Source organism: Taurulus bubalis (assembly GCF_910589615.1).
Source record: "Taurulus bubalis genome assembly, chromosome: 13".
NCBI classification, from domain to species: domain Eukaryota; kingdom Metazoa; phylum Chordata; class Actinopteri; order Perciformes; family Cottidae; genus Taurulus; species Taurulus bubalis.
The window spans coordinates 14835548-14857653 of record NC_136601.1 but is presented as its reverse complement, the minus strand read 5'-3'; the positions used below and the strand labels follow the sequence as shown (position 1 = coordinate 14857653).

The 22106-nt window shown below is 42.5% G+C and overlaps 2 protein-coding genes across 2 annotated transcripts; one reads left to right on the top strand and one right to left on the bottom strand.

Moving 5' to 3' along the window:
• Window positions 1-274: 274 nt before the first annotated feature.
• dele1 (DAP3 binding cell death enhancer 1) lies at window positions 275-7082 on the bottom strand. Its single transcript, XM_079228677.1, has 12 exons — window positions 6949-7082; window positions 5702-5834; window positions 5244-5346; window positions 4665-4809; window positions 4352-4552; window positions 4156-4238; window positions 3943-4036; window positions 3648-3790; window positions 3365-3523; window positions 1876-1968; window positions 1285-1444; window positions 275-1119 (listed from the first exon to the last, which is right to left on the bottom strand). Exons 1-12 carry the CDS (start codon window positions 6977-6979, stop codon window positions 863-865), a joined length of 1602 nt encoding a protein of 533 aa, XP_079084803.1. The 5' UTR covers window positions 6980-7082; the 3' UTR covers window positions 275-862.
• A 2479-nt stretch (window positions 7083-9561) lies between these two features.
• On the top strand, window positions 9562-19572 carry bicc2 (bicaudal C homolog 2; the record flags this gene model as incomplete). Its single annotated transcript, XM_079228308.1, has 19 exons — window positions 9562-9838; window positions 11035-11081; window positions 11415-11484; window positions 11599-11678; window positions 11892-12053; window positions 12175-12228; window positions 12480-12695; window positions 12813-13064; window positions 13230-13361; window positions 13661-13850; window positions 14194-14330; window positions 14441-14643; window positions 15144-15249; window positions 15753-15792; window positions 17665-17828; window positions 18577-18799; window positions 18896-19062; window positions 19251-19350; window positions 19442-19572. 19 exons carry the CDS (start codon window positions 9562-9564, stop codon window positions 19570-19572), a joined length of 2751 nt encoding a protein of 916 aa, XP_079084434.1.
• Window positions 19573-22106: the final 2534 nt, after the last annotated feature.

The window sequence follows — 22106 nt, the reverse complement described above, 5'->3', positions numbered from 1 at the left end:
GGGTTTATAGTGACGAGCACATCTTCCTCTGAAACACACTTTAGTTGTCGTTGGATAAATATTGTGAGGATTTACTCAAAGTGGTCCTAATTTTATGTGGGAAAGTTATTGTGATACAGAGGACACGTCCACACTAGTAGCCCACTCCTTAATTAAGTTATTGTAAAAAAGAAAGAAAGAGGATAACATAACTACTTGAAATACTGTTTTGCACATCAGTGAATTTGAACTGCAATTACAAAGTAACAAGGCAGACATAACAGCTTTTAGGGATACTTATTTTTTTAATGGTTTTAGGCTCCACCTTCATCAGTACAAGATCCCCTCACAGTGCATCTGTTTTTAGTTAGGTCTAGAATACCAGAAAGCATTTATCTTTTTGTTCTTTTACAAAGATACAGTAATTGTATTACTGAATGTTAAGATATTACACTAATTTAAAGCACTTTGTCAGTTTCATCAATAGAGCAGACACAATTATAATCAGCTCTTTTTTACGTGGTTAGGACCCACATAAGATGCTCAACCTCCACAAAGGCACATCGATCACATGTCTTCCTCACAGGATAACTTAAGTCCCAGAAAACACTATAATGTATAGCAACAAATAATACAAATAACTTCCATATTTCGTTCCCACATAATATTGTAAAACCCTTTCAACAACTCGTTCAGCTTTATAAAACATCTCCAACAAAAAGTCTACACACACATAAATTTGACCAGGTATAAAATCGATTCACTCTAATGGAGACTTCACAATATGTACACAACTGACACACTTTGACCTTTCTCCTCCGGTGAAAATACATTCCAGCTATGAAACACATTCCTCAGTTTGACCTGTGCAGGCTCATGATAACTATCCGACCCCCACAGTCCACTGGCAGGCTCCTCCCTCGGCGCTTTGTGGATGAAGGTGAAGCGGTGTGCGGGACAGCGCCGAGGGCACACACAGGCTCCCGGTGCTCCAAGAGTGAGGCAGGAGTGGAAGGGCGGTAGGGCGGCTGGAGGAGGGAGGGACACGACTGGCCGGAGAGGAGAGTGGCTGCTGGAGCCGCCGGTCCGCTGCAGAGAAACACGGAGCTGACCGGATGCAGCGCAACACTGCATCTTCTACTGAGAAGGAGATGGAGACGGATAAGAAAAATCCATTGCTGATTTTCACAGATATCATCACTGCCGTCTAGGCTCATTAAAAGCTTATCACATGCAGTGCCAGCATTAACAAATGCACAAAATGCAATGATTAATACGAATGTGAAATGTTCCATTTGTGCCTACCCTGATTAAGTGTATCATTTAGAGGTGTCAGTAAGCTCTTCGCCTGCTTGTTGCCTGCGTGAGCGGCTCGCTTGTAGTATTCAATCGCTGTCGTCTGATTCTGCTGCACCCCGAAGCCGCTCTCAAAACATTGACCCAAAAACAGCAGGGCGGTGTCGTCCTGCGCACATGATCAAAAACAAACATGTGGTTATGACTATTTCATCCTCAAGAACATGACAGGGTGGTGGCATTTGTGCAAATGTTATAAACCAACACCAATATAAATAAATATAAATATACATATGGAGTGACTATGTCACTATAGAAAGAAGCACAACAGCTCTGTGTGACTCAACAATGGGACAATCAGCAGTGCTGTAGCTCTAAAGTGATTTGAAGTAACAGTAATTAACACTATTTGCTTCAACACAACTGCAGCACCGAGTGCAAGTAGGGATGTTTTTAAAATAAGCTGGGAATACTAAAAAGCAGGAGACAGTGGGGATCCCCTGTTGACAAATACAGAATGAATGTACAGTGGGAGGGGAGGGGAAATCTCAACAATAAAAACAGAGATAAAACTCTAGAAGCATCTAGAAGGGCACTCACTCCGCTCTCTGCTGCCATCTTCAGGTACTGGACAGACCTGCTGCCGTCTCTCACTGGCTCCTGAGTGTAGACCGAGGCCAGGCAGACCTGAGCCTGAAGAGGAAGAGAAGCAGAGAGTTGGTTCACTTTTGTTAGGATACAACAGCATATACACAGTATTTTTTCTAGAATGCCCCTTGATGCATTTACTGCTGCAGCAAGTCTCCCATCAAAATGGACCAATGTGCCTTACAAAAATACCCTAATATACAACTTTCTACTATATTGTAGATTTCAGGTCAAAGTATGTCGTATATGACATACTTAACATTGTGATGTTTTGATGAGGGCTCTGGTGTGAGCCTATCCCTTCCAGAAGCTTTGTATTCCAGCCTTGAACTACAGTGTATTTTTGGAGACTTTGTTAAATAAATCCATAACGATAATTGCAACACTGAATGTTTTCTATGAATATTTATAAATCCCTCCTTGTAAAAAACAGCTATTATTTTTGTTAGCCGTCCACAAGCAATTCCTGATGCATTTGGTCTTTCGACCAATCAGAGGCCGATACCCAGCTGTGTGGCACCTCTCTTCTCAAACAATTACAAAAGATTAAAAAACGTATATGGTAATAATGCATAATATGCCAACTGCGGTCACGAGAATAAATGCTTTGAAATATTGTGTTTTATTTTACCTTCAAGGCTTCAGAATACATAAACACACATTTATGAATAGAAATGGGCTGAAAGGCTTATAGTTAACTAAACTAACTATATAACTAAACAGAGCAATTTGCATGATAAAAACCCAACCTCTATCAGACCGTCTCGGGGGTCCTATTGTTAACAAAAGCGAAAACATTACAAACTCTCACAACTCCTGCAGTATAATCCAAGACCTGTTTATCCAGTTGTATGCTCACTTCTTCCCAAACACAAGCACATTGGAAGTACTGAGCATACGACGATACAAAAAATACTTGGAATACACTTCAATGTTTTGCTGTTGTTAAATGCGGTGCCCAATTCCTTCAATCCCTCAAGAATTTTCTTGTTTTGTTTCTTCACCTTGGAGGAATGCACTACCTTTAATTCTTCAAGTTTTCTCCGAGAATTAAAGTTAACACGGAGTGAGCAAGCAGACAGTATTAATGCTACAAGTGTTGGCTTTATTCTATTTAAATGTCAAAGTGAGCCATGACAATGTGATGAGAGTGAAACTGAAGCAGCTAAATGGAATTCAGCGAACATTTATATTTATTTACTTCATTATTTATACCTTTGCTTTTCCTACTGTGGCATGTTTAAAAAAAATCTATTAACAGAAGATTTCTAAATACATTCTTAAAAGTTGAAGTACAGTTTGATATCTCATAACATTATGAGTGTAATGTGGAAAAGCCTCATTATAAGTATTGTCAGCCGTACTTGAATGTACAAGAGTTGGGAAGACATTATATTAAATAATTAGAAAGAGTTAATACGATTTTGTGACGATTTCCTACCTGGCTCAGTCCAGCTGCAGCAGCCTGTTCTAGTAAGTCGATGGCCGTGTTCAGCTCCTCTAAACTCTGGTGCCCCCTGCTGGTCAGAAGCAGCTTGGCATAGCGGTACTGAGCCTGTCTGTGACCACCAACTGCTGCCTGCCAGTAGTAATACAGAGCCTGGAAAAGAAAACACACAAGAATCATCTCAAGACTGTTTTTTCACAGAGGAGTTAAGGAAGATGATGTTTTTCAGAATGATGAAACACTCAAAGAAAGTGAAGTGAGCCGTCTGGATTCTCACCTTGTCTTTGTCCTTGACGACTCCTCTCCCTTTCTCATAGCACACACCCGTGTTGAACTGGGCCTTGCTGTAACCCCGCTGAGCTGCAGCTACAAAACACGTGAAAGCCTCCTCGTAGTTTTCACTCTTGGTACTTTCTAAACCTGCAAAAAGCAGGGAGATGAAAGAGATCAGCTACAGACAAAGTAAAACAAATATTGCCTAATATGTGAAAAACTTGAAGACTACAAAGTCTTCATCCGAGTAGGAATGAAGGGCTGAAAATGATTTAGTTTAACTGTCAAAAAATCCGTACCAATGATGTTGAGGATAACAGGAATGTTGGTATCTCCCACATGTCTGAGATTCAGTGCTGCTCCTGACAGCCTCTCCTCATCCGACAGCCGGTCCTTAAAAACGAAGAGGACACAAAACAACAACAATCAAGATTGTCAAGTCAGGCCTTCGCAAGAATAAAGAAAAATATGCATCTTTTATGAAAATAAACTTCAAGAAGGTAGATGTCCACCTGGTCATTGGCATCTTTTGTCTCTGTGTTGTCTCGGTTGGCATCATTCTGCAGAGGACAGGATGCTGACAGAAGTGAGTCCTCTGTGAGTCAGGCAAGAACAATGCTTTATTATCCTGCTCCAACAAATACTAGGTGAACAACATTTTTAGATAAATATACATTTTAAACAATCTCCACAGAGCTCTGAACAAACCAGGTATAGTAGGTTCTGGGTTCAGGGGTGAACTTTGTTGGTCAGAGATGGAGCAGTCAGCAGTCAGATGGGCCTGCTCATCGTCTGAACTGCTGCTGTGAAGACTGGCATCGCCTGAACTGCTGCTGCTCTGAACCTGATCTTGAGCCTCGTGCAGACACAACACACTCCTTCCTCTGGGAAGGACATCTCGTCTAGACACTAGAGAACCCAGACAGGTGCAACAAAACAAAGTCAGGATTTTGATCACAAGATTATATGAAAAGGTGAACCACCAGTTGATCGTTTGCTTCTTTACAATAATGCGACTCACAGATCTCCAGCAGAATGCGGTAGCCACACTTGTGCAGGGTGGAAGGTGCCGTCAGGGCTCCAGGGATGGGACTCGGTTCAGAGCTTGAGGAGAACTGGGAGTGGATCCTCCTGCAGATCTGCATTAACAGAACTGCTGCTGCACCCTGTGGAGAAACACTCATTCATTCATTCTCTGCTACTCCTGGTCTAACATACTGTAGTCCAGGGATGGCCAATAATGTGCCATGAAGAGCCAACACTCTGCCGGCTTTCCAAAACTCGACACACTATAAGCCCTCCTTTCCGTAGAGTAGAGGGGAAGAACACATCTCTTTTTTTTGCATTTGCATGCACACAGAAAACAGTCTATGCAGATGAATCAGGTTATGAAGGAAATCAGAAAGCCCATTTATATGCAGCGAGATTGGTCGGAAAGAAGACCAGTGTTATTGGTCTCCATGACACATTGTTGGCCACCCTGCTGTATACTTAATACAGGAGTAGTTATCAAGGGAGACCACCAAGTGGTGCTAAAGGAAAGAATCAGCTCAATGGAAAGAGAGAATAGTAAGGGAAAATGTCACAACAGAAGACGTACAAATCCCACAGCATCCAGGGCCGTGTAAGGTGGAAGCTCAGCAAAGCCAAGATGAAAGGTCCTCCGTTTCTTCCTCCTCTCTCCATCCTCCTCTTTTTGAGAGCTGACAGAGAAACAGCACAAACATAACAATGACTATTTTATTTTATTAAGGCGTCACAGAAATATTCTGCTTGAGGCACAAGGCTTTGTTTCTGTGCCCTCGACTAACCCTCTTTATGCGTACAGGAGATGCTACTGGATGATGCAACCAGCTGAAAGGGAGGCAGTGGGGGTGCTACAAGTCATGAACGGGTTCAAAGGAGGGGTAAAGGAACAAGAAAGGAATGGGATGAGGGTAGTCTCTGAGGTCCGACCTTAATTCAAGGTTTTCTACTCATTCTCTAGGTTTTTTTTCCTATCAGACCTGAACAAAGTTTGAACAGCGACAATAGAAAAGGTCAAGGTGTGGAACGTACCTGCCATCAGAAGAGTGTTGAGTGGTGGAGAGGACAACTGAGCTATTAATGACCTCAACCTCCCCCAGTCCCTGAGACTGGCCCTGGTTCTGGGGCAGTCGCAGGGGGTTGCTGCCATGGCATCGATGCAGAACTGAGAAGTGATGGGAAGACAAACACAGCAGAAATGAGACATTAATGTCCAACATTCAAATTTCATACAAGGCTCAGCTTCCTCCAAACTACGTGACATAAAAAAACATGTGATCTCTGTAGTGTCTGTAATTTCTTTCAAAATATTCCTAGGACATTTCCTGGAAGGAACGTATACTATACTAAGTATAGAGTAAAAAGAGAGGTTATTGCCGTTTTATTACTTTGGTTTCCAGAGGAATATTCGAGAGATGAACAATAAAGTAAACATTTAGTTATTATCGATGTATCATTGGAACTTAATTCTCTATGTATGTTGACCTGTAAACTAGCTTGATTGTAGACACATTTAATATTTTTGCATGTGTAGCTGACCTACTGATAAAAGACTGGAAATAATTAGCGAGAAGTGAACACGGTCTCACTTTCAACTATAATGAGCACCACATGCTCAAAATCCTTTTCAGAAAACTTTCTACAAATTTACAAATACTAATCTAATCAGTAATATTGAGCAAATTATAGGAAACTGAAATGTATTAATAAAGTGGTTATAGAACAGTATCAAAGTCCTGAAATATGATTTAGCTAAGAAAGAATAGGGTTTTTACATGCTAATTTTGTATAGGTTTCCAAAATATGTGTTAAAACACGTTATGCAATTCAGTAATAACTAGTAAGTAAGTCAATCCATGGCATGCCAACTAAAAATGTATAAAATACATCAATACATATATTGGCACAAGTATTGAGGTGAAGAGAAAAAAAGAAAATAGCCATTCATTCATTCATCTAGGTTTAACAAACATTTATTTATTCATCGAAAGTTCGAACTGGTGGCCAAGACGGGAGTTAACAACTTCACTCACTTCGACCAAAATAAACCGAGTGTCAGTTACACTTAGAGAGAAAAGTTCGAAACTAGCGAAAGAAACTAACAATTTTTATGTTTAGTAATTTACTTCGCTGGTATTTTAACAACAACAATGGAGTTCTAACGTTACACTGTATCAGGATAACCTTTGTTTATTTCTTAATAAAAGCGACAGGCTACTTAAAGAAACAACTTGAAACGTGACGTTAAAAATATAATGTGTCAATAAAATTCCTCTCACCTCTTCCAACAAAACCTTGAACTCTCCACATAGTTTGTCTTTGTTTAAAGCTTCCTTAAGCGAAAAGGCATGTTTAGTGTCTTCTGAGGGTGGTCTGGCACCATGAACAGCGTAAACAGTCCGTCCACTCCAGCAGCTTCTACCCGAAATACCGGAACACCGGAAAATAACCCGGAAGTGCTTCATATGACGCAACTCAGAGTCTGAAAAGGTGGTTCACTGCTTCACAGCGCCGCCATGCGGTGTGGCGGAGGACAACTGTTTCACGTGAGACCCCTCAGTTAATTAATTCAGCACAAAGTGGTTGTAATATAGGCTGATTTAGGTCATTTAGAATGAATATATATATATATATATATATATATATATATATATATATATATATATATTACTAATTTTAGGCCAACCAAATTAAATAAATAAAGTTCCCCGCAAGAATGTTTGTTTAGTTTAGTGTTAAACATGATTTGACCATTGCTGTGGCTTAGAACATGTGCTTTTTTGTATTACAAAGATTGTATTTCCTCTGTACAAATAAGATACCAATTGGATGACACATGGCTAGAGTGCTCTTAATAAGGTATTTATCTCTCTTTTTGAATTGATTACACACACACAACAACACATTAATCACTTTGGTCACTTTAATCACCTCAACTATGCAATATAAATACATTGTATCCTGTCTGTATATACAATATTGTTATTGTGCATTCTTTACTGTTTTTAATACTGTTTTACTGTTTATTTATATTAATTGTTTAGTTTTTTATTTTACGATGTCTCTTGTGTGCACTTTGCTGCTGTAATCCTGCAAATGTCCCCACTGCGGGACTAATAAAGGAATATCTAATCTAAACTAATCTAGCAGCACAGGTGTCTGTCTGTCTATCTGTCTGTCTATCTATCTATCTATCTATCTATCTATCTATCTATCTATCTATCTATCTATCTATCTATCTAGATGAATAAATGATTCACTCATGGGTTCAGGGGTTGATTTCCACCACCCACAGCTCATCAATCACCCTGCAGGACGGTTTGGCTTTTCTTTACTTGGCCCATAGATCAAACAGTGACGTACGTCGCGATTCTTACTGGAAACACACACTCTTCTAGTCAGATGGGGCTACAGGGGGGCTGGAGGGAGCAGATCTGCTGTTGTAAAGTCAGATTAAACTTGGAATAATTTACTTCTTGACCAGTTTCCATGGTGACACAGTCATCAAGTCTTTCACTCACCATCTTCCTCGGGCAAATAAGTCTTGCCTGCAGTAGTTAGTTTGTAATGTTTGAAAGATCTCTCTCTGCCTTGCCAAATGATATTTTCCGATTCGCCTGAGGCCAAATTTGTCTGAGCAATATGGAAAACACTGAGTTGAGCTGGAAACAGAGTCCCGCCAGACATGACTAATTGAGCAGTTTGTGTTTACCCATGTTTTAGTCCGTACTTGAGTTCCCGAGTTTGGGAAATTGAAACCAAGGAGGAGTCTTATTAAGTGCTAAACCATTTTTTAAATCCCATTTACATTTTTTGTAACTTTTAAACCATTTCCCCCCCTGTCACTGAAGTTTACAACTTTCTGGCTGCCTGCTTGTCATTGGCAGCTGTTGTAACATTTACTCAATTACTTTCCTTAAGTACAATTTATAGGTACTTATGCACTCCTTAAGTACTTTCATTGGATGCTACTTTATAAAGCTAGTTATACTTTTCATATTACGGTTTTAAAAGCATATAAACACATTGTTAATAATTAACCCTACGCATTGTTAATAATGAACCCTAACTGTAAAGCAGTGTCTTTACATGTTTCAGATATATTAATTCAGAAAATGAATGCATTTCTTGTAATGTATTGTCTTTTCCCAAGCATTGGTGCAAGCTCCCCTTTCACACAGACACCGCACACCCACTGCTGCGATACACCCCTCCACTCCCCTCACCCCGACCTCTGGAATCTCAAGCCCTTACCCTTACTTCTCATTCAGAAGAAGGGAGGTGGGGGGGGGGAGACGTGGACAGACGTGCTGAGGAACCCAACTGGATGACCCTTTTATTTTGTTAGCTGTGTGGGCTGGTGTGAGGGTCGTTTTCAGGATGTGTGTGTGTGTGTGTGTGTGTGTGTGTGTGTGTGTGTGTGTGTGTGTGTGTGTGTGTGTGTGAAGTATGTATATTTTCTTATCATAGGCCTTGAGCATATATCCACATAATCTGTGGACATTGAATTGAGGATTACAGAGGATTTGTGTAGAGCAGACTGAGCCTCAGCTGAAGTTGTAGATTTTGTTTGTTTGTCTGTTTAGGTCCCCTCAAATAGAGAAGACATGGTTTCTGTTCAAATAAAGACGTGACTCTCCTTCTACATCTGTACACTGCAAGGCCATTGCAGCAAATCCTTCAAGCCTCGAACAGCGTGAAGTGAGAGAGAAAGAGTGAGATTTGTGTACTAAATTGTGAAGGGGGCGGGGGATTTAAAGAAAAGACACAGGGGTGTTTCTTGCCCCTCTCCCCTTTTTTTCTCTCTCCCTGCTGGTCTCCTTGGTCACACACATGCACACTTCCTCTCACACACACACACACACAAACACTGACGAGGGCTCAGTCCTGCTATGGCCACCAGCACCACCGAGGAGAGCTCTCCGGTCCCGGCCATCATAGCACCCCAGCAGCCTGACTTGGAAACTAGCGTAGAACCCGGCTCAGCAGTGATGCCTGAGCCCAGCGAGGCCCAACATGACAGAGAGAAAAAAGAGGATGAGGAAGAGGAGGAAGTTGGTGGACGCTCTGTGCCAGGGCAGGATAATGCAAGAGGGCAGAGTCTGGACCCAGAATGGGTGGAGGAGAGATTCAGGATCGACAGGAAGAAGCTGGAGAACATGTTGTATGGTGAGTGAGCTGAGATGGTCATAGTACTGTCAATACCATGCACAGAGCTTTCCACTGGCACCGTTATCACCTTCATCCTCACACTCTTCCCCCCTAAATGTTTTTTCAGAAGCTATTTCATGCCACGTAATTTGTGTGGTTTATGTGTATCTGTGTGGCCTGTCGGCCCGGGTGTCTGATGTTTGACATGCGTCAAGATGGGAGGCAGATCCCTGTCCCTGCGTGCCCTTCCTCACAGCGCCTGTTATCTACCTGACCCCGTGTGCCTGTCAGGGCCTCCAGCTGGCTGCGTCCTTGTTGTCACCATCGGTGTAACTGCCATCCACTAAACCCCTGTTGCTGTATCACCATGATTTATGACCTGCAATGGCTTATGCATTCAGAAGTCTCTTTTGCTGTTATCATTCCTGTCTGGGAAGCAGAGGTAACGGCCTCCGTTAGTTATCGCTGCTCGGCAGGTTTATGACAAATGCTTCCTCTGTGTTACTGGGGAAACTCTTTCTGTGTGTGCTGCCGCTGCAGATAGAGGCTGACGTGTGTCTGTTTGTCCTCACACAGACTCTTGATGGGAAAGCTGGAGCGAATTCAGCACAGATAACTGTGGCCTAAATGTTGTATCTCATCCTCTCAGGTGATAACCAACCAAACTGCACTTGAGACTTTACTATGATAAGCTGAGGAGTGCTCTTTTAAAACATTTTACACATTCCTTCTTGATCTTGCAGTTGTTTTTTCCATTTTTTGGTCAAGTGGGAGGTCTTTGCATCATGATGTGATAGCTGTCTCAAGGCTAATTTGTGGTTTCCCCCACCAACCACCACCTTCTCTCTCCACCCCACACTGTTCTCTTCCCATTCCTCAGCTCTGGCCAGCGTAACCCAGAGTGATGAGGAGGGGTGAGGGCGTTCCTGCACCCCCCAACCCTGTAAATGTCACCGTGGAGCGATGGCCTTTTAAAATTGTTTATGTTCCCGGCAACCTCTTGTTCCAGTCGCTTGGCAATTCTCAGACAGGTCAACATTTAAATGTTGACTTTGCACACATGCTCGATGTTGAACACTTGTGCAGTAAACAGAGGAACTTTGTGCCGCTGACCGACACAGCGTGATAAATCGCTCTGCAGGAATTTTGAAATGTGTGTCTCTCTTTATCTGTCTGTTCGATTTTTAATTGTTTGCTTGCATTGTGTCTTTCAGCTCCAAAGCATGGAGATGGGGAAACAGGAGAGGAGTTTTTTGAGAGAGTAAGTAAAAGTCCACACAAGGAAGCCTTTTATTCATGACTAAAAGAGAATCCAGCAGCTCTCCTCCGTGAAGGTCACAGCTGATCATTAGTGCCTACAGACTTCTGGTAGTTGGATCCTCATCGTGTTAACATTTGTTTCATACTCTTCATCAAGCGATTACTAGTTTTATGGAGGTGATAATTGCAGTCTTTGAAATGCAAATGAGGCTTTGTATTTTGAGGTCGAAGAGATCTGCTATGTTTCAGGATGTGTGTTCCAATATGTGTTGTAGCATACAATGAGAGCTCATTCTTCATTTTCTCACCTTCTCTCATTGTTTGTGCTTCACAGGTGATGAGAGAAACTGACACTCAGGTGAGATGGCCGTCCAAGCTGAAGATTGGAGCCAAGTCAAAGAAAGGTGACACCATATCAATGCTCTGTGTTTCGTTTCCTTCCTGTCGCGGTCATTTCTATGTTCCAATGGATTGATTTAAAAGTATAGAACCTAAACTGAACTCCTACATTGCTTTAGATCCACATGTGAAGGTGGAAGGGAAGAGAGACAATGTTTTGGGAGCCAAAAAGAAGATCCTAGAAGTGCTGGAAACCAGGGTGAGGGACTGTGGTGCTTGATTACCACAATTTGTCTAAACAGTTAAGTCAATAATGTATAGATGACGACGTGCTTTTACATGTTTTCTTCTTTGCTATAAGAAGTTATCTGTAACTAAATGGCACCAATGACATGACAATGACATCTTTAGGCTAAACTAAGTATTGAAACGTAATCTGCACAAATGACATGCCGTTTTATATCAAATCCAGGTCAACAAGGTGACTTTAAAGATGGACGTGGCTTACACAGAGCACTCCCACGTGATTGGTAAAGGTGGTGGAAACATCAAAAAGGTGATGGAGGTCACATCGTGTCACATCCATTTCCCCGACTCCAACCGCCACAACGGTACGGGAGAGAAAAGCAACCAGGTAACAATCTATAATGCACGAGACACTAAAGCAGCATTTTTATGAGCGACTGACTGCTGCTTTGACAAGACACATAAGACAAATTAAATTCAATATTCATTTGTTTATCAACTTCCACCAGGTCTCTATCGCTGGACCCATAGAAGGAGTGGAGGAAGCCCGTAGGAGGATAAGAGTGAGTGGTCAATGTACAGTCTGAACAGAGACTGGATCAATATTTATTTGTCTCAAAATGCAATTTCTTCACTCCAGTCACGACACAGCAATCAATAGAATGATTAATAGAATGTCTGGCAGAAAGAAGACAGGTATATTTGTCAAAAAGCCACTGTCTGTCCCACATCTCTTTTTATTCCACCCTCCGCTCTCTGTCTTCTCTCCATCACACTCTTACCCTTGTTTTCCATCCACTCTTTCTTGTCCTAGGATCTGCAGCCATTGTCCTTGACCTTTGACCTTCCAGTCAACCTGGTGCCCCAGGCTGTGCCAGATGCAGGCTCCCCGCTCATCCAGCAGGTAGCGCAGACGTTGGGGGTCAGTGTGAGCTTCAGGGCCGTGCCATCTCACCCTCAAGCACAAGCCAACTTCTATGAAAGCTGCTGCACCGTCTGGGGCCTGCAGGGCAACGCAGCTGCTGTCAAGGTTAGTGTCAAACATTTAACAGTCAACTTTAATCCACTTCACAGTTCATGCACATTCGAATAAGGTCTAAATGATGTATACTATTATGTCATGTTTGTATATATCATCACGTGGCAGAAGGCGACCTGCATCCTGATGGATCTGTTGCTGGGGTCAGAGGTCACAGGCGGCACAGTGAGCAGCCAGATGGATGTCACATCCCAGCAGCATCTCTTCCTGCTGGGGCAGAACGGAGCTCACTTCCTGAGCGTCATGCACCAGACCCAGACCCAGATCATCCTACCAGACCTCAGTGCTCCTCAGAGCCCGCCGTCACTGCTCATCCAGGGCAGCCCTGACGGAGTGTGCCTGGCTCGGCAGCAGCTCATGGTACAGTCACAGAGTTTTGTTTGCAGAGAATTAAATAAAGAACAATCATGTGAGGTAGCAAGTGAGTATGTGTCAAAATATATTTTCCTTTCTTGTATTTGTGTTTTCTTAATCTGTTGTTGTTTGACATTCTTTGTATGTATATGTCTTTGTATGCACATCTAGGACTGTCTGCCTGTGTGTTTGATGTTTGACATACGCGAAGATGGGGAGGCCGATCCTTGTAAACTGGCTCAGATGATGCAAAACCTGGGAGTCTTCATTAGTGTCAAGCCCAAAGTAAAACAGACCAGCAAGGTACAACTTTATCAGCTTTGCTGCTTTGTCCTTGTTAGAATCACCTCTCCCCTGTATTACATTACATTTTAATTTTGTTTTTGATGCCTTCCAGTCTCATCTTTTTTAATTCACTTTCAAATAAGACTACACCACAGAGCTTGGGATTGCGTATTGTATCCGCACTTGATTAAATAAGACATGTCAATGAAATATTTCTGGAATGTTCACTTTGATTTTGAATGCAAAACTACAGTCCTCTGTAGTCTTGTATGCTGTGGTGTGTTGAATACTGATGTACCACTGTATATATTCATCAGTCAGCGGTGGTGAAAGGTCTGGAAAGGAACATCTCCTGTCTTTACGAGGCCCGCCGTCTGCTCCTCGGGTTGGATTCCTGTGAGACTGCCAAGGTAACCGAGATGACCCCTGAACCCACGCTAGCCGACAGCGGGCTGGCCAACTATTGGCTCAACATGTTGCTGCAGCAGCTTCGTCTCTCAGAGCAAGGTGAGCATGAACAAATATATGTATCTTTGTAGGTGTTTGCACCTGCATGCCATAGGAAATGTAAAAAGCCACCAGATTATGTGCAACATAATAAGATATGGCAAATTCTGTATTCATAACTGTTTTGTGCAGTCTCTCTTTATTAATAAAGCACATTTAATCTCACATTTAACCTTGTGTTTTCCCCCAATGTCTGGCAGTTTTATTATGGCTGTGTTTTATGCACATATTTAAAATATGATGAATGGATGGAGACTTGTGTCTATTTTTGTTTCCCTTTTTAACGCAGTAGTACAATCTAATATGATCTTCATTCACTATCACGCCCCTTCTTTTTGCTCAGGCTCTGTGCCAGCTATCACTCCAGAGCTGCTGACTGGTACTAAGCTCCGCCCATCACCTCCACCAGGTCTCACCCCTCACGCTGCTGATGAGGGGAGAACAGGACTGAAGGGAACAGACAGCCGGCCGCTGGAGAAGGTTTGACACAGTTAAACTGTTTAATACAGTCTGCTATCAGTACAAAACAAATCCTTCCTGATAAATACACCTTAAAAGAAATCAACGCTAAGCACCAAATTCTCCATCAGATCCTAGAAAATGAGGACCAGTCCGGCCAATCAGAGGATGAGAGTACTAAGGTTGTGGTGATGTCATCATCTGAGATGTGTGATGCAGTCAGCAGCCTCAGGGTGGGATTGATGGGACGGAGGGGGAGTCTGCAGGGTCCTGAAATTACCAAGCTTTTCAACCACGACAGGCGCCATTCAACAGGGCAGGCTTTAACATACAGGTGAGCATTACCTGTAAAAACACCTGTTTTCATCACTTGTGAGGTCATTGTGTTGGCTTACATTAATTAACCGCTAATCTACGTGTAATTCAAATCAAAACCAAGTCACAGCCTAATGGTTGAAGGTTTTGTCTCCAGATGGAACATGGGTATTCACTACAGGCTTTTGACTTTAGCATGGTTAACACACACACACACACACACACACACACACACACACACACACACACACACACACACACACACACACACACACACACACACACAATTATAAGGCATCATAACTCAAACCTTCAAACCCTCCAGTAGTTTTGCTGGCCAGGAAAGAACATGTTGATAAGCTTTCGAATGTTGGACGTAGCCATCACAGTTTAACCTAACCATGTCTTTCTAACTGTGTGTGTGTGTGTGTGTGTGTGTGTGTGTGTGTGTGTGTGTGTGTGTGTGTGTGTGTGTGTGTGTTTATATGTATGTGGGGTGTTATCTCCTGAATGTGCCAGATTGTTGAATGCAGAGATCGAGGGAGTGAGGAGTGAGCGAAGGAACAGCCTGAGGAGAGATGTGACGATGGCTCAGGATGTTCGCGCTGACTCATGCAAGGCTGAGGTAAGGAAAAACAGGAATCAATGATCTCTGTTTCCTCATAAAATGAGGCACAACCATATTTGGCAGCAACAACAGCTCAGTGGAAAGACAATCAGGTCTCTGTGAACCCCTGAAAGACGGGTGACACTGGAGGTGTAGAGACTTGTAAAGGAGAAGGTGTAAGCGAGAGAGACAGAGGACCGAAGATGTAACACCTCAAACCACTTTGCATCAAACAGTAGAAAGAAAGATAGATTGAAACAGCAGGAACATGTATTTTGATGTGACCTATTGATTTGCACAATCCTGAACCGGTTGCGATTTGATTTTGAGAATTGATTTTTGTGTTTGCTTGCTTTCCTTTGTTGTTGTCATCGCTCACTCTCAAAGGTTACTGAGTGGAGGATTAACAAGTTTACTGCGATGACAGGAAGTGTTGGGTTCCCCCTGCCTGTGCTCAGCAACCAGAGAATTCAATTTCATGCATTATTTACCCTCTCTATTTTTTTGTTTGTGCTTTGTAGGATTATGACTATGAGAGGAAGAAATTGCAGGCAACCAGAGGTCAGTGCTCCTAAATGTTTAATATGTTCTCCTGTCCTGTGGGTTCAAGAGCTCTGCACAGGCTTCTGCTGCAGCAACCAGGTCACTGCTAAACAAGCATTTCTTTTCTTTATTGATCTTGATGCTGTATTCTGCAGACAGATATATTAAAACACATTTTGCAGGGAAATTTGGCCCAACACGTCTACTGTAGATTTTATTTTTGCTTGTCAAAGAGCCACCTATATACAGCAAGCTGTTGTTTTTGGAACTGAACAGAGCATAGATTGGACTTGAACTTAGCTCCTCAAACAAGACTAAATCAAATGAATTATTTAGTGCACAAGTTTTGGTCATATTGTTGAGAAAACATGATTTAATATCATATGATTATCTAAGATGAAGTGGCTTATTTAGTGTATTCAAGTATGTTATGGAGGCAACACATTAATATCACGAGCAGAGGCAGGCTTGTGAGAGGGGGCTCGTTTCAGTGCTGTTCCCTGCCAAGACAACTGATGAAGGGGGCCTGTTTATGGGCTGCACCGTGCCAAAGTTATAATAGAATAGCACCGGCACTCCAACTTTATTCACACGGGGCATATACACAATGCAGACAACCCACACATGCATGGACTCTCTCACAGGTACACACACACACAGGCACACAGGCACACACACACACACACACACACACACACACACACACACACACACACACACACACACACACACACACACACACTCACACACACACACACACACACATGAAACAGTATCTCATCCATCATGCAGAATGAGAGATACTGTGAATATCTGTAGCCAAATGGTACTAAATTCCCTCAGTGTTGCTTTATGGGATTATGAATTAGCAGTTTGAATGGGCCATCTGCCTGACAGTCATTAGGACACCCATATGCCAGTATATGAATGGGACATTTACTCACATAAACACACAGATACCACACAAGTGAAAACCAGTTACTACTAGTTATAATCCTATTGATATCACACTCTTTGGAGTGCTGTGTTGCAGTTTTTATTTTTTATTTTATCACTCACATGTCTCCTGTTCTACTGTCAAAAGAGGCCCAGGGTGACTTGTTTGTCATTTGAGAGAGTGTATCTGTCTCAGCCATTTGAGTTTTATTTAGTATGCCAAATACTGGCAAGGAGAGACACTGTTTGTGATTCATAATTTAACACCTGAACCCAGCTTGCCCAATTCAGAGGAGACATGGAAAACCTGCAATGCATTTTCATGATGGACTGACTGAGGCTAAACACTATGCATTGTAGTGTGAATTACATTTTTACTCTTGTGCAGCTCGTACAGCATTCTGAAAGTGTGTGTTCATTCTAAATATGTTCTGTATTTCTAAATTAACAATAGATCAATTGAGTATGTGTAATGCGGGTGATGATAATTATCACCCGACTGCAGTTTCCTTCAACACAAAGCATTTTAGTGTCTTTCAGCTCATTGTTTTGGTTTTATGTATCTTCATACTTAATCGGTGTTGTTTCCAGACGCAGGTAGCTGCTTTTAGCAAAACACTCCGATAAACCCACTGTGTGCTACCTGTCCAGCACCAAACAGCAGACAAAGTTAGCGACTAGCTGCTGAACATAGTGGAACATTCTGTAGCTAAAGCGCCATATATTCCTCTCAGCATTAGGCAGGGAGCAAAACTGCTGAAAGAACGAGAAAGTGGTCAGAAACATGACTCTAAAATGACTGATATCACTCTGTGTTTGCTACTGTTAGCTAACACGCTAGCTGATAATATGCCAATCACATGATGCTTGAGTCAATTGACCCTTAAATAAATTCAGTAAATGTAAGTTTTAAGTCAGGATTTTCCTTCTGAGTGTGTTTGTATGTTATGACAGCCATGCAGAGGAAGCCTATGGTCACAGAGGTCCAGACGCCCACTGACACCTGGAGTGGCCTTGGCTTCTCCAAGTCCATGCCAGCCGAGGCCATCAAGGAGCTCCGCAACATCAGCCGACGCAGCTACAAACCCTACCTGAGCATCAGCACTAGCCAGCAACAGGTACAAATGAGTATCACACTAACTTAATGTCTTGTTAAAGAAACTGAAATAACTTCCGACTTAGCATGAATCATTTTGATTGTTGATTTTAGCTAGGAGGCTTGACTTTTGCTGAACTTTTGAGCTGCAAAAGCACTTATCAGTTGCAGTGCCGTAAAACAAGCGCCCCCAAACACATTCTTATTTAATGGTAATGCTCTCCAACAGTTTAAAGCACTTAGCTTCACTGTGTGGTAAGCACTGCCGATTTGAACGCTCACTTACCTGGAGCTTGATATCATCGGCTCAGTCGACACAGCCACTCAGCAGCCTGTTTACATGAGCGGTTTTCCCTGGCTCTTCATACGCCTCCTGAATGTCGCCTCTGTGACTTCTCTGTAGGCCGTTACTTAGGTTAATAAGAGTAAGAGGCATTCCTCCAATAACTTTCTTCTTCGACCCAGGCGGATGGGAGGAAGTATTCACTATGCCCATTGCATTGATAATACCCAGTGGGAGAGTGCTACTACCACAGGTCAGCCCACAGGGGCCAATGAGCTTTCTCATTAAATCTTTGGATCTATTGATGTCTTATGTCCACTAAAACCCCTCTTACACTTGAAACCGTTTGACCTCTAGCCCTGACAAAGAGAGGAGAGATGGAGGAAAGGGATCGTGACAGAAGTACAAGGTGCTGCTGTGGAATGTTTGCAGATGAAAGAAAAAGTAGTTCATATTTAATGCTGGTACTATTTCTGTGTCCTTCCAGTCATGGGCTGCTCAGATGGGAAAGATGTGGAATGGGAGCAACTGTGACAACTGGAGGGACAGATGTGGATCCACGTCTTCATCCCTTCCTGTCCCATCCTCCTCCTCCTCCTCCTCTTCCTCCTCCTCCTCCCCCTCCTCCCCCCCATCCACATTCGCATCATCCACCTCCTCCTTCCCTGCATTTGCATCCTCAATGAAAAGAAGCAGGAATGACAAACCCTGTAAGTATTTGTCTAAGCTCGAGGAAACCGAGTGTGGGTCACTTTCTCTCTGCCACCTTTAACATTTTCCTCTTAACTTTGACCTGTGATGTCTAGTGGAGAGCTTCCCAGGCAGCAGCAGCTACTTTGAAGGCGTGTGCTCATCGAGGAGGGCGTCAACCTGCAGTCAGCGGAGCCCCTCCCCCCAAATGATAGACGACCTGCCTGAGCTGCTCAGCCAACTTGGCCTAATTAAATACATTGACGTGTTTGAACAACAAGAGGTATACTTATGTAAAGGTTTTCAATGAATCTGTCTCTGAGCAAACTTAAAAAAAAAAAAAAAGTTCTACATTTTCATCATCACTTACACATGCAACACGCTGTGTGGGAGAATTTTCCCGGATAGACACAAACAGAGAAGCTTGAATTAATGAGCATTATGGTGCAACTGCTATATGTACTCATCCAGATTGACTACCAGACGTTCCTCACTCTGTCTGATGAGGATCTGAAGGAAGTGGGCATCTCCACCTTTGGAGCCAGACGCAAGATGTTATTTGCAATCTCAGGTGAGAATCTGATGTCCTCCACCTTTTAACGAGGTAGATGGTTCTCACCCACTCTCCTGAAAATGATTGAGTTGTTTATCTTCCTATCCAGACCTAAACAAGAGCAAGAGGAGGCTGTCAGATACACCTGCAGTGAAGCCTGCGTTCTTGGAGGGTGGTGCTAGTGGCCGACTACCGCGAATCATGGATCTAGGAGTTGCGGCTCAGAGTAACCGCTGGTGAGAATCCCAGCAGCTCTGATCTCCACCTGACTGACGTGGAGCTATTCAGCCTCTAAAAAAAAATTCAGTTCACTGCTGTTGCCAGTGCAGAGTTTAAAGCTGCTTGTTAGACACTTTTTTTTAATTATACATGGATAAGCATGGGATTTCCTGAAGAGCAGCAAACATTATGTAAACATTTGAGTCCAGTGCCTTTAATCTACAGCCAAACCCCAAAGCTTTTTATACAAAACCAAGACAAGGAGGTCTTCTATTCCAAACAAGAAACAGACTGTAGGAAACACAAAGCTATGTTGATCCTTGGTAGTGTCTTTCATCATCATGCAGTGCCGTTCTTATGCAAACTATACCTCTGACTATGTGTTTAATTCCATGATAACCACTACATTTATGCAATTGTAAATAGATATTTACAATAATAAATTACATTGTACTATTAAGTAGCAATAAATACAATGTTGCCGTTATCCTTTTATTATTTTATTGGAGAGTTGACAGGAAATAAAAGGAGAGAGTAAGAGAAATAGTAAATGACGAAAGTCCATGGCCAGACTCAAACAGAGGCCACCAGGGTACCCCTCAGAGCAGTGTCTTTATTTCAAAAGCACATGTAACCAACTCTATAGTGTGAACTGGTCCTCTACTCAAAGCCAGGATCAGACCAACAGAGGGCACTGGTGTCACACACTGCGCTTATAAATTCAAGTCACATTTGAGTTGCATGAAAATAATGGAATTGTTTTAGGAGAAAACACAGTGGTAATAACATTAGTGCTCCTGGCGGACAAGGTGGAGCAGCAACAATCAAATAGGGTGGAAAATGAATTAGAAATCCAAATAGGTAAATGCATTTAGTTGTGTGAGGGTAATGTGACACCTTTTAATGTGGTTTGGTCTCGGATGACTGCTCACCTAAAAGTTCCAATTTAATTCATCACTGTTGACAGGAGTGAAGCCACTGGAACCGCTTGTGAGTTGTTTCCTGTTTAATTTATTTAGCAGAGGGCTACACCCAGCAATTTAGTGCTATCAGAGGGACTATACTGGCAGAGTATTAACGACACCGGTATGATTTCTCTCTAAATTTGCAAATTTGGAATAGTGTTGGCAACCACATCGAAGCGAATGCTCCAAGAATCCTCCATCAGGGGGTCAGGAGCGGGTCTGATCTGTTCGAGTGCTCACCAAGCTGGCTGGTACAGCGGCAGCCGAGCATGACAGAGAGCAGAGAGTGTGAGTGGAAGTGGTGGGCTGTGACAGATTAGGGAGAGATGATCCCCACTTATTACAATGTCTCTGCCAATTACATAGGCAGGCTTTAGACAAGTGATCCTGAAATCTGGTCCTCGGGCCCTGAAGCACTGCTGGATTTCCTTTCTGTTAGGTAGTTAATTGCACTCCCTTGTGGCTGCAGGTCTAAATCGGTCCTTGATCAAACAGTGAGAATGAAAACTACCTGGAAGGACCAGCAGCACTCTGGATCCTGAAGAGAGCCACTTGGATTTGTCAGTTGCTAAAGTGACAATCCTGGCACGTGGCAGAGTTATATATAGATGCAACTATGAGCAGACTTCATTGCTGCCTGGTCTTTTTATATTTAAGTGGTCTAAATTCAATATTAAGACGATGCAGGATAAGTTAAAGCTTTATATCATCAGAGATGGCTTTGAGTGAAGGAAGATAAAAGTTGTAAAGCCACTATGATTAATTATGTTATATTATTAATGGATTAAATTACAAACCCAGTGTGTTATCTCCACACTCTGCAGTTTCCCACACCATTACAGCGTGTTTCACTATCTTTCAGTTTATTGTTTTGGTTTAATGGTTTCTTTGGTTTATTGTTTTCAGCCACGGCACGTGGTTGTTTTTAGGGCAATATACCTGAAAACCCACTGTATGCTACCAAACAACATCAAGCTGCTCATTTTGTCCCAAAAAGAGCCACCTATTGACTAAAACTCCCCCCATGTGATAGCCAATCAGCAATCTCCACGGAGACCCCGAGCCAATGGGAGGACCCCCCCAAGCCATCTGTGGATAATAAAAAAGCTGCAATAGAGAAATGAAATAGAGGAACAAAGTGCCCTGAGGATAAAACACAACCACGCAGCTCGCTTACTGAGATGGAGATGGAACTCACTCTCCTGGAGTGAGTTGGAGAGAGGAAGGAAATAGAAACAATAATGAGAGAGAGAGAGAGAGAAAGAGAGAGAGAGAGAGAGAGAGAGAGAGAGAGAGAGAGAGAAAAAGAGAGAGAGAGTGTGTGCCTGCGTGTGTGTGTGTGTGTGTGTGTGAGTAAAGGGTCGTAAGTGAGCGCTGGTGTGTAGATGTGTCTCATGATGGCTGAAGATCCAAGTTAGAAGGAAAAAGAAACTTCCATCTAAATGTAAATACTTTGGAATTTTGACTATTTGAATATATCCACCTTGTTCCTATCCCTGTCATACCTTTTGTGAATTATGGGTGTAACTTTTAAGCTGTTAGACGGTTGCTGGTGGTGGCTTCATATTTATTAATGACCAAATGTGAGAA

Coding starts and splice junctions, on each gene's coding strand:
- dele1 (XM_079228677.1), bottom strand. CDS start 6,979: ATGTGGAGAGTTCAAGGTTTTGTTGGAAGAG. Junction 3,791..3,942: donor TGTTATCCTCAACATCATTG/GTACGGATTTTT, acceptor TGCTTTTTGCAG/GTTTAGAAAGTACCAAGAGT. Junction 3,524..3,647: donor TCGTCAAGGACAAAGACAAG/GTGAGAATCCAG, acceptor TTTCTTTTCCAG/GCTCTGTATTACTACTGGCA.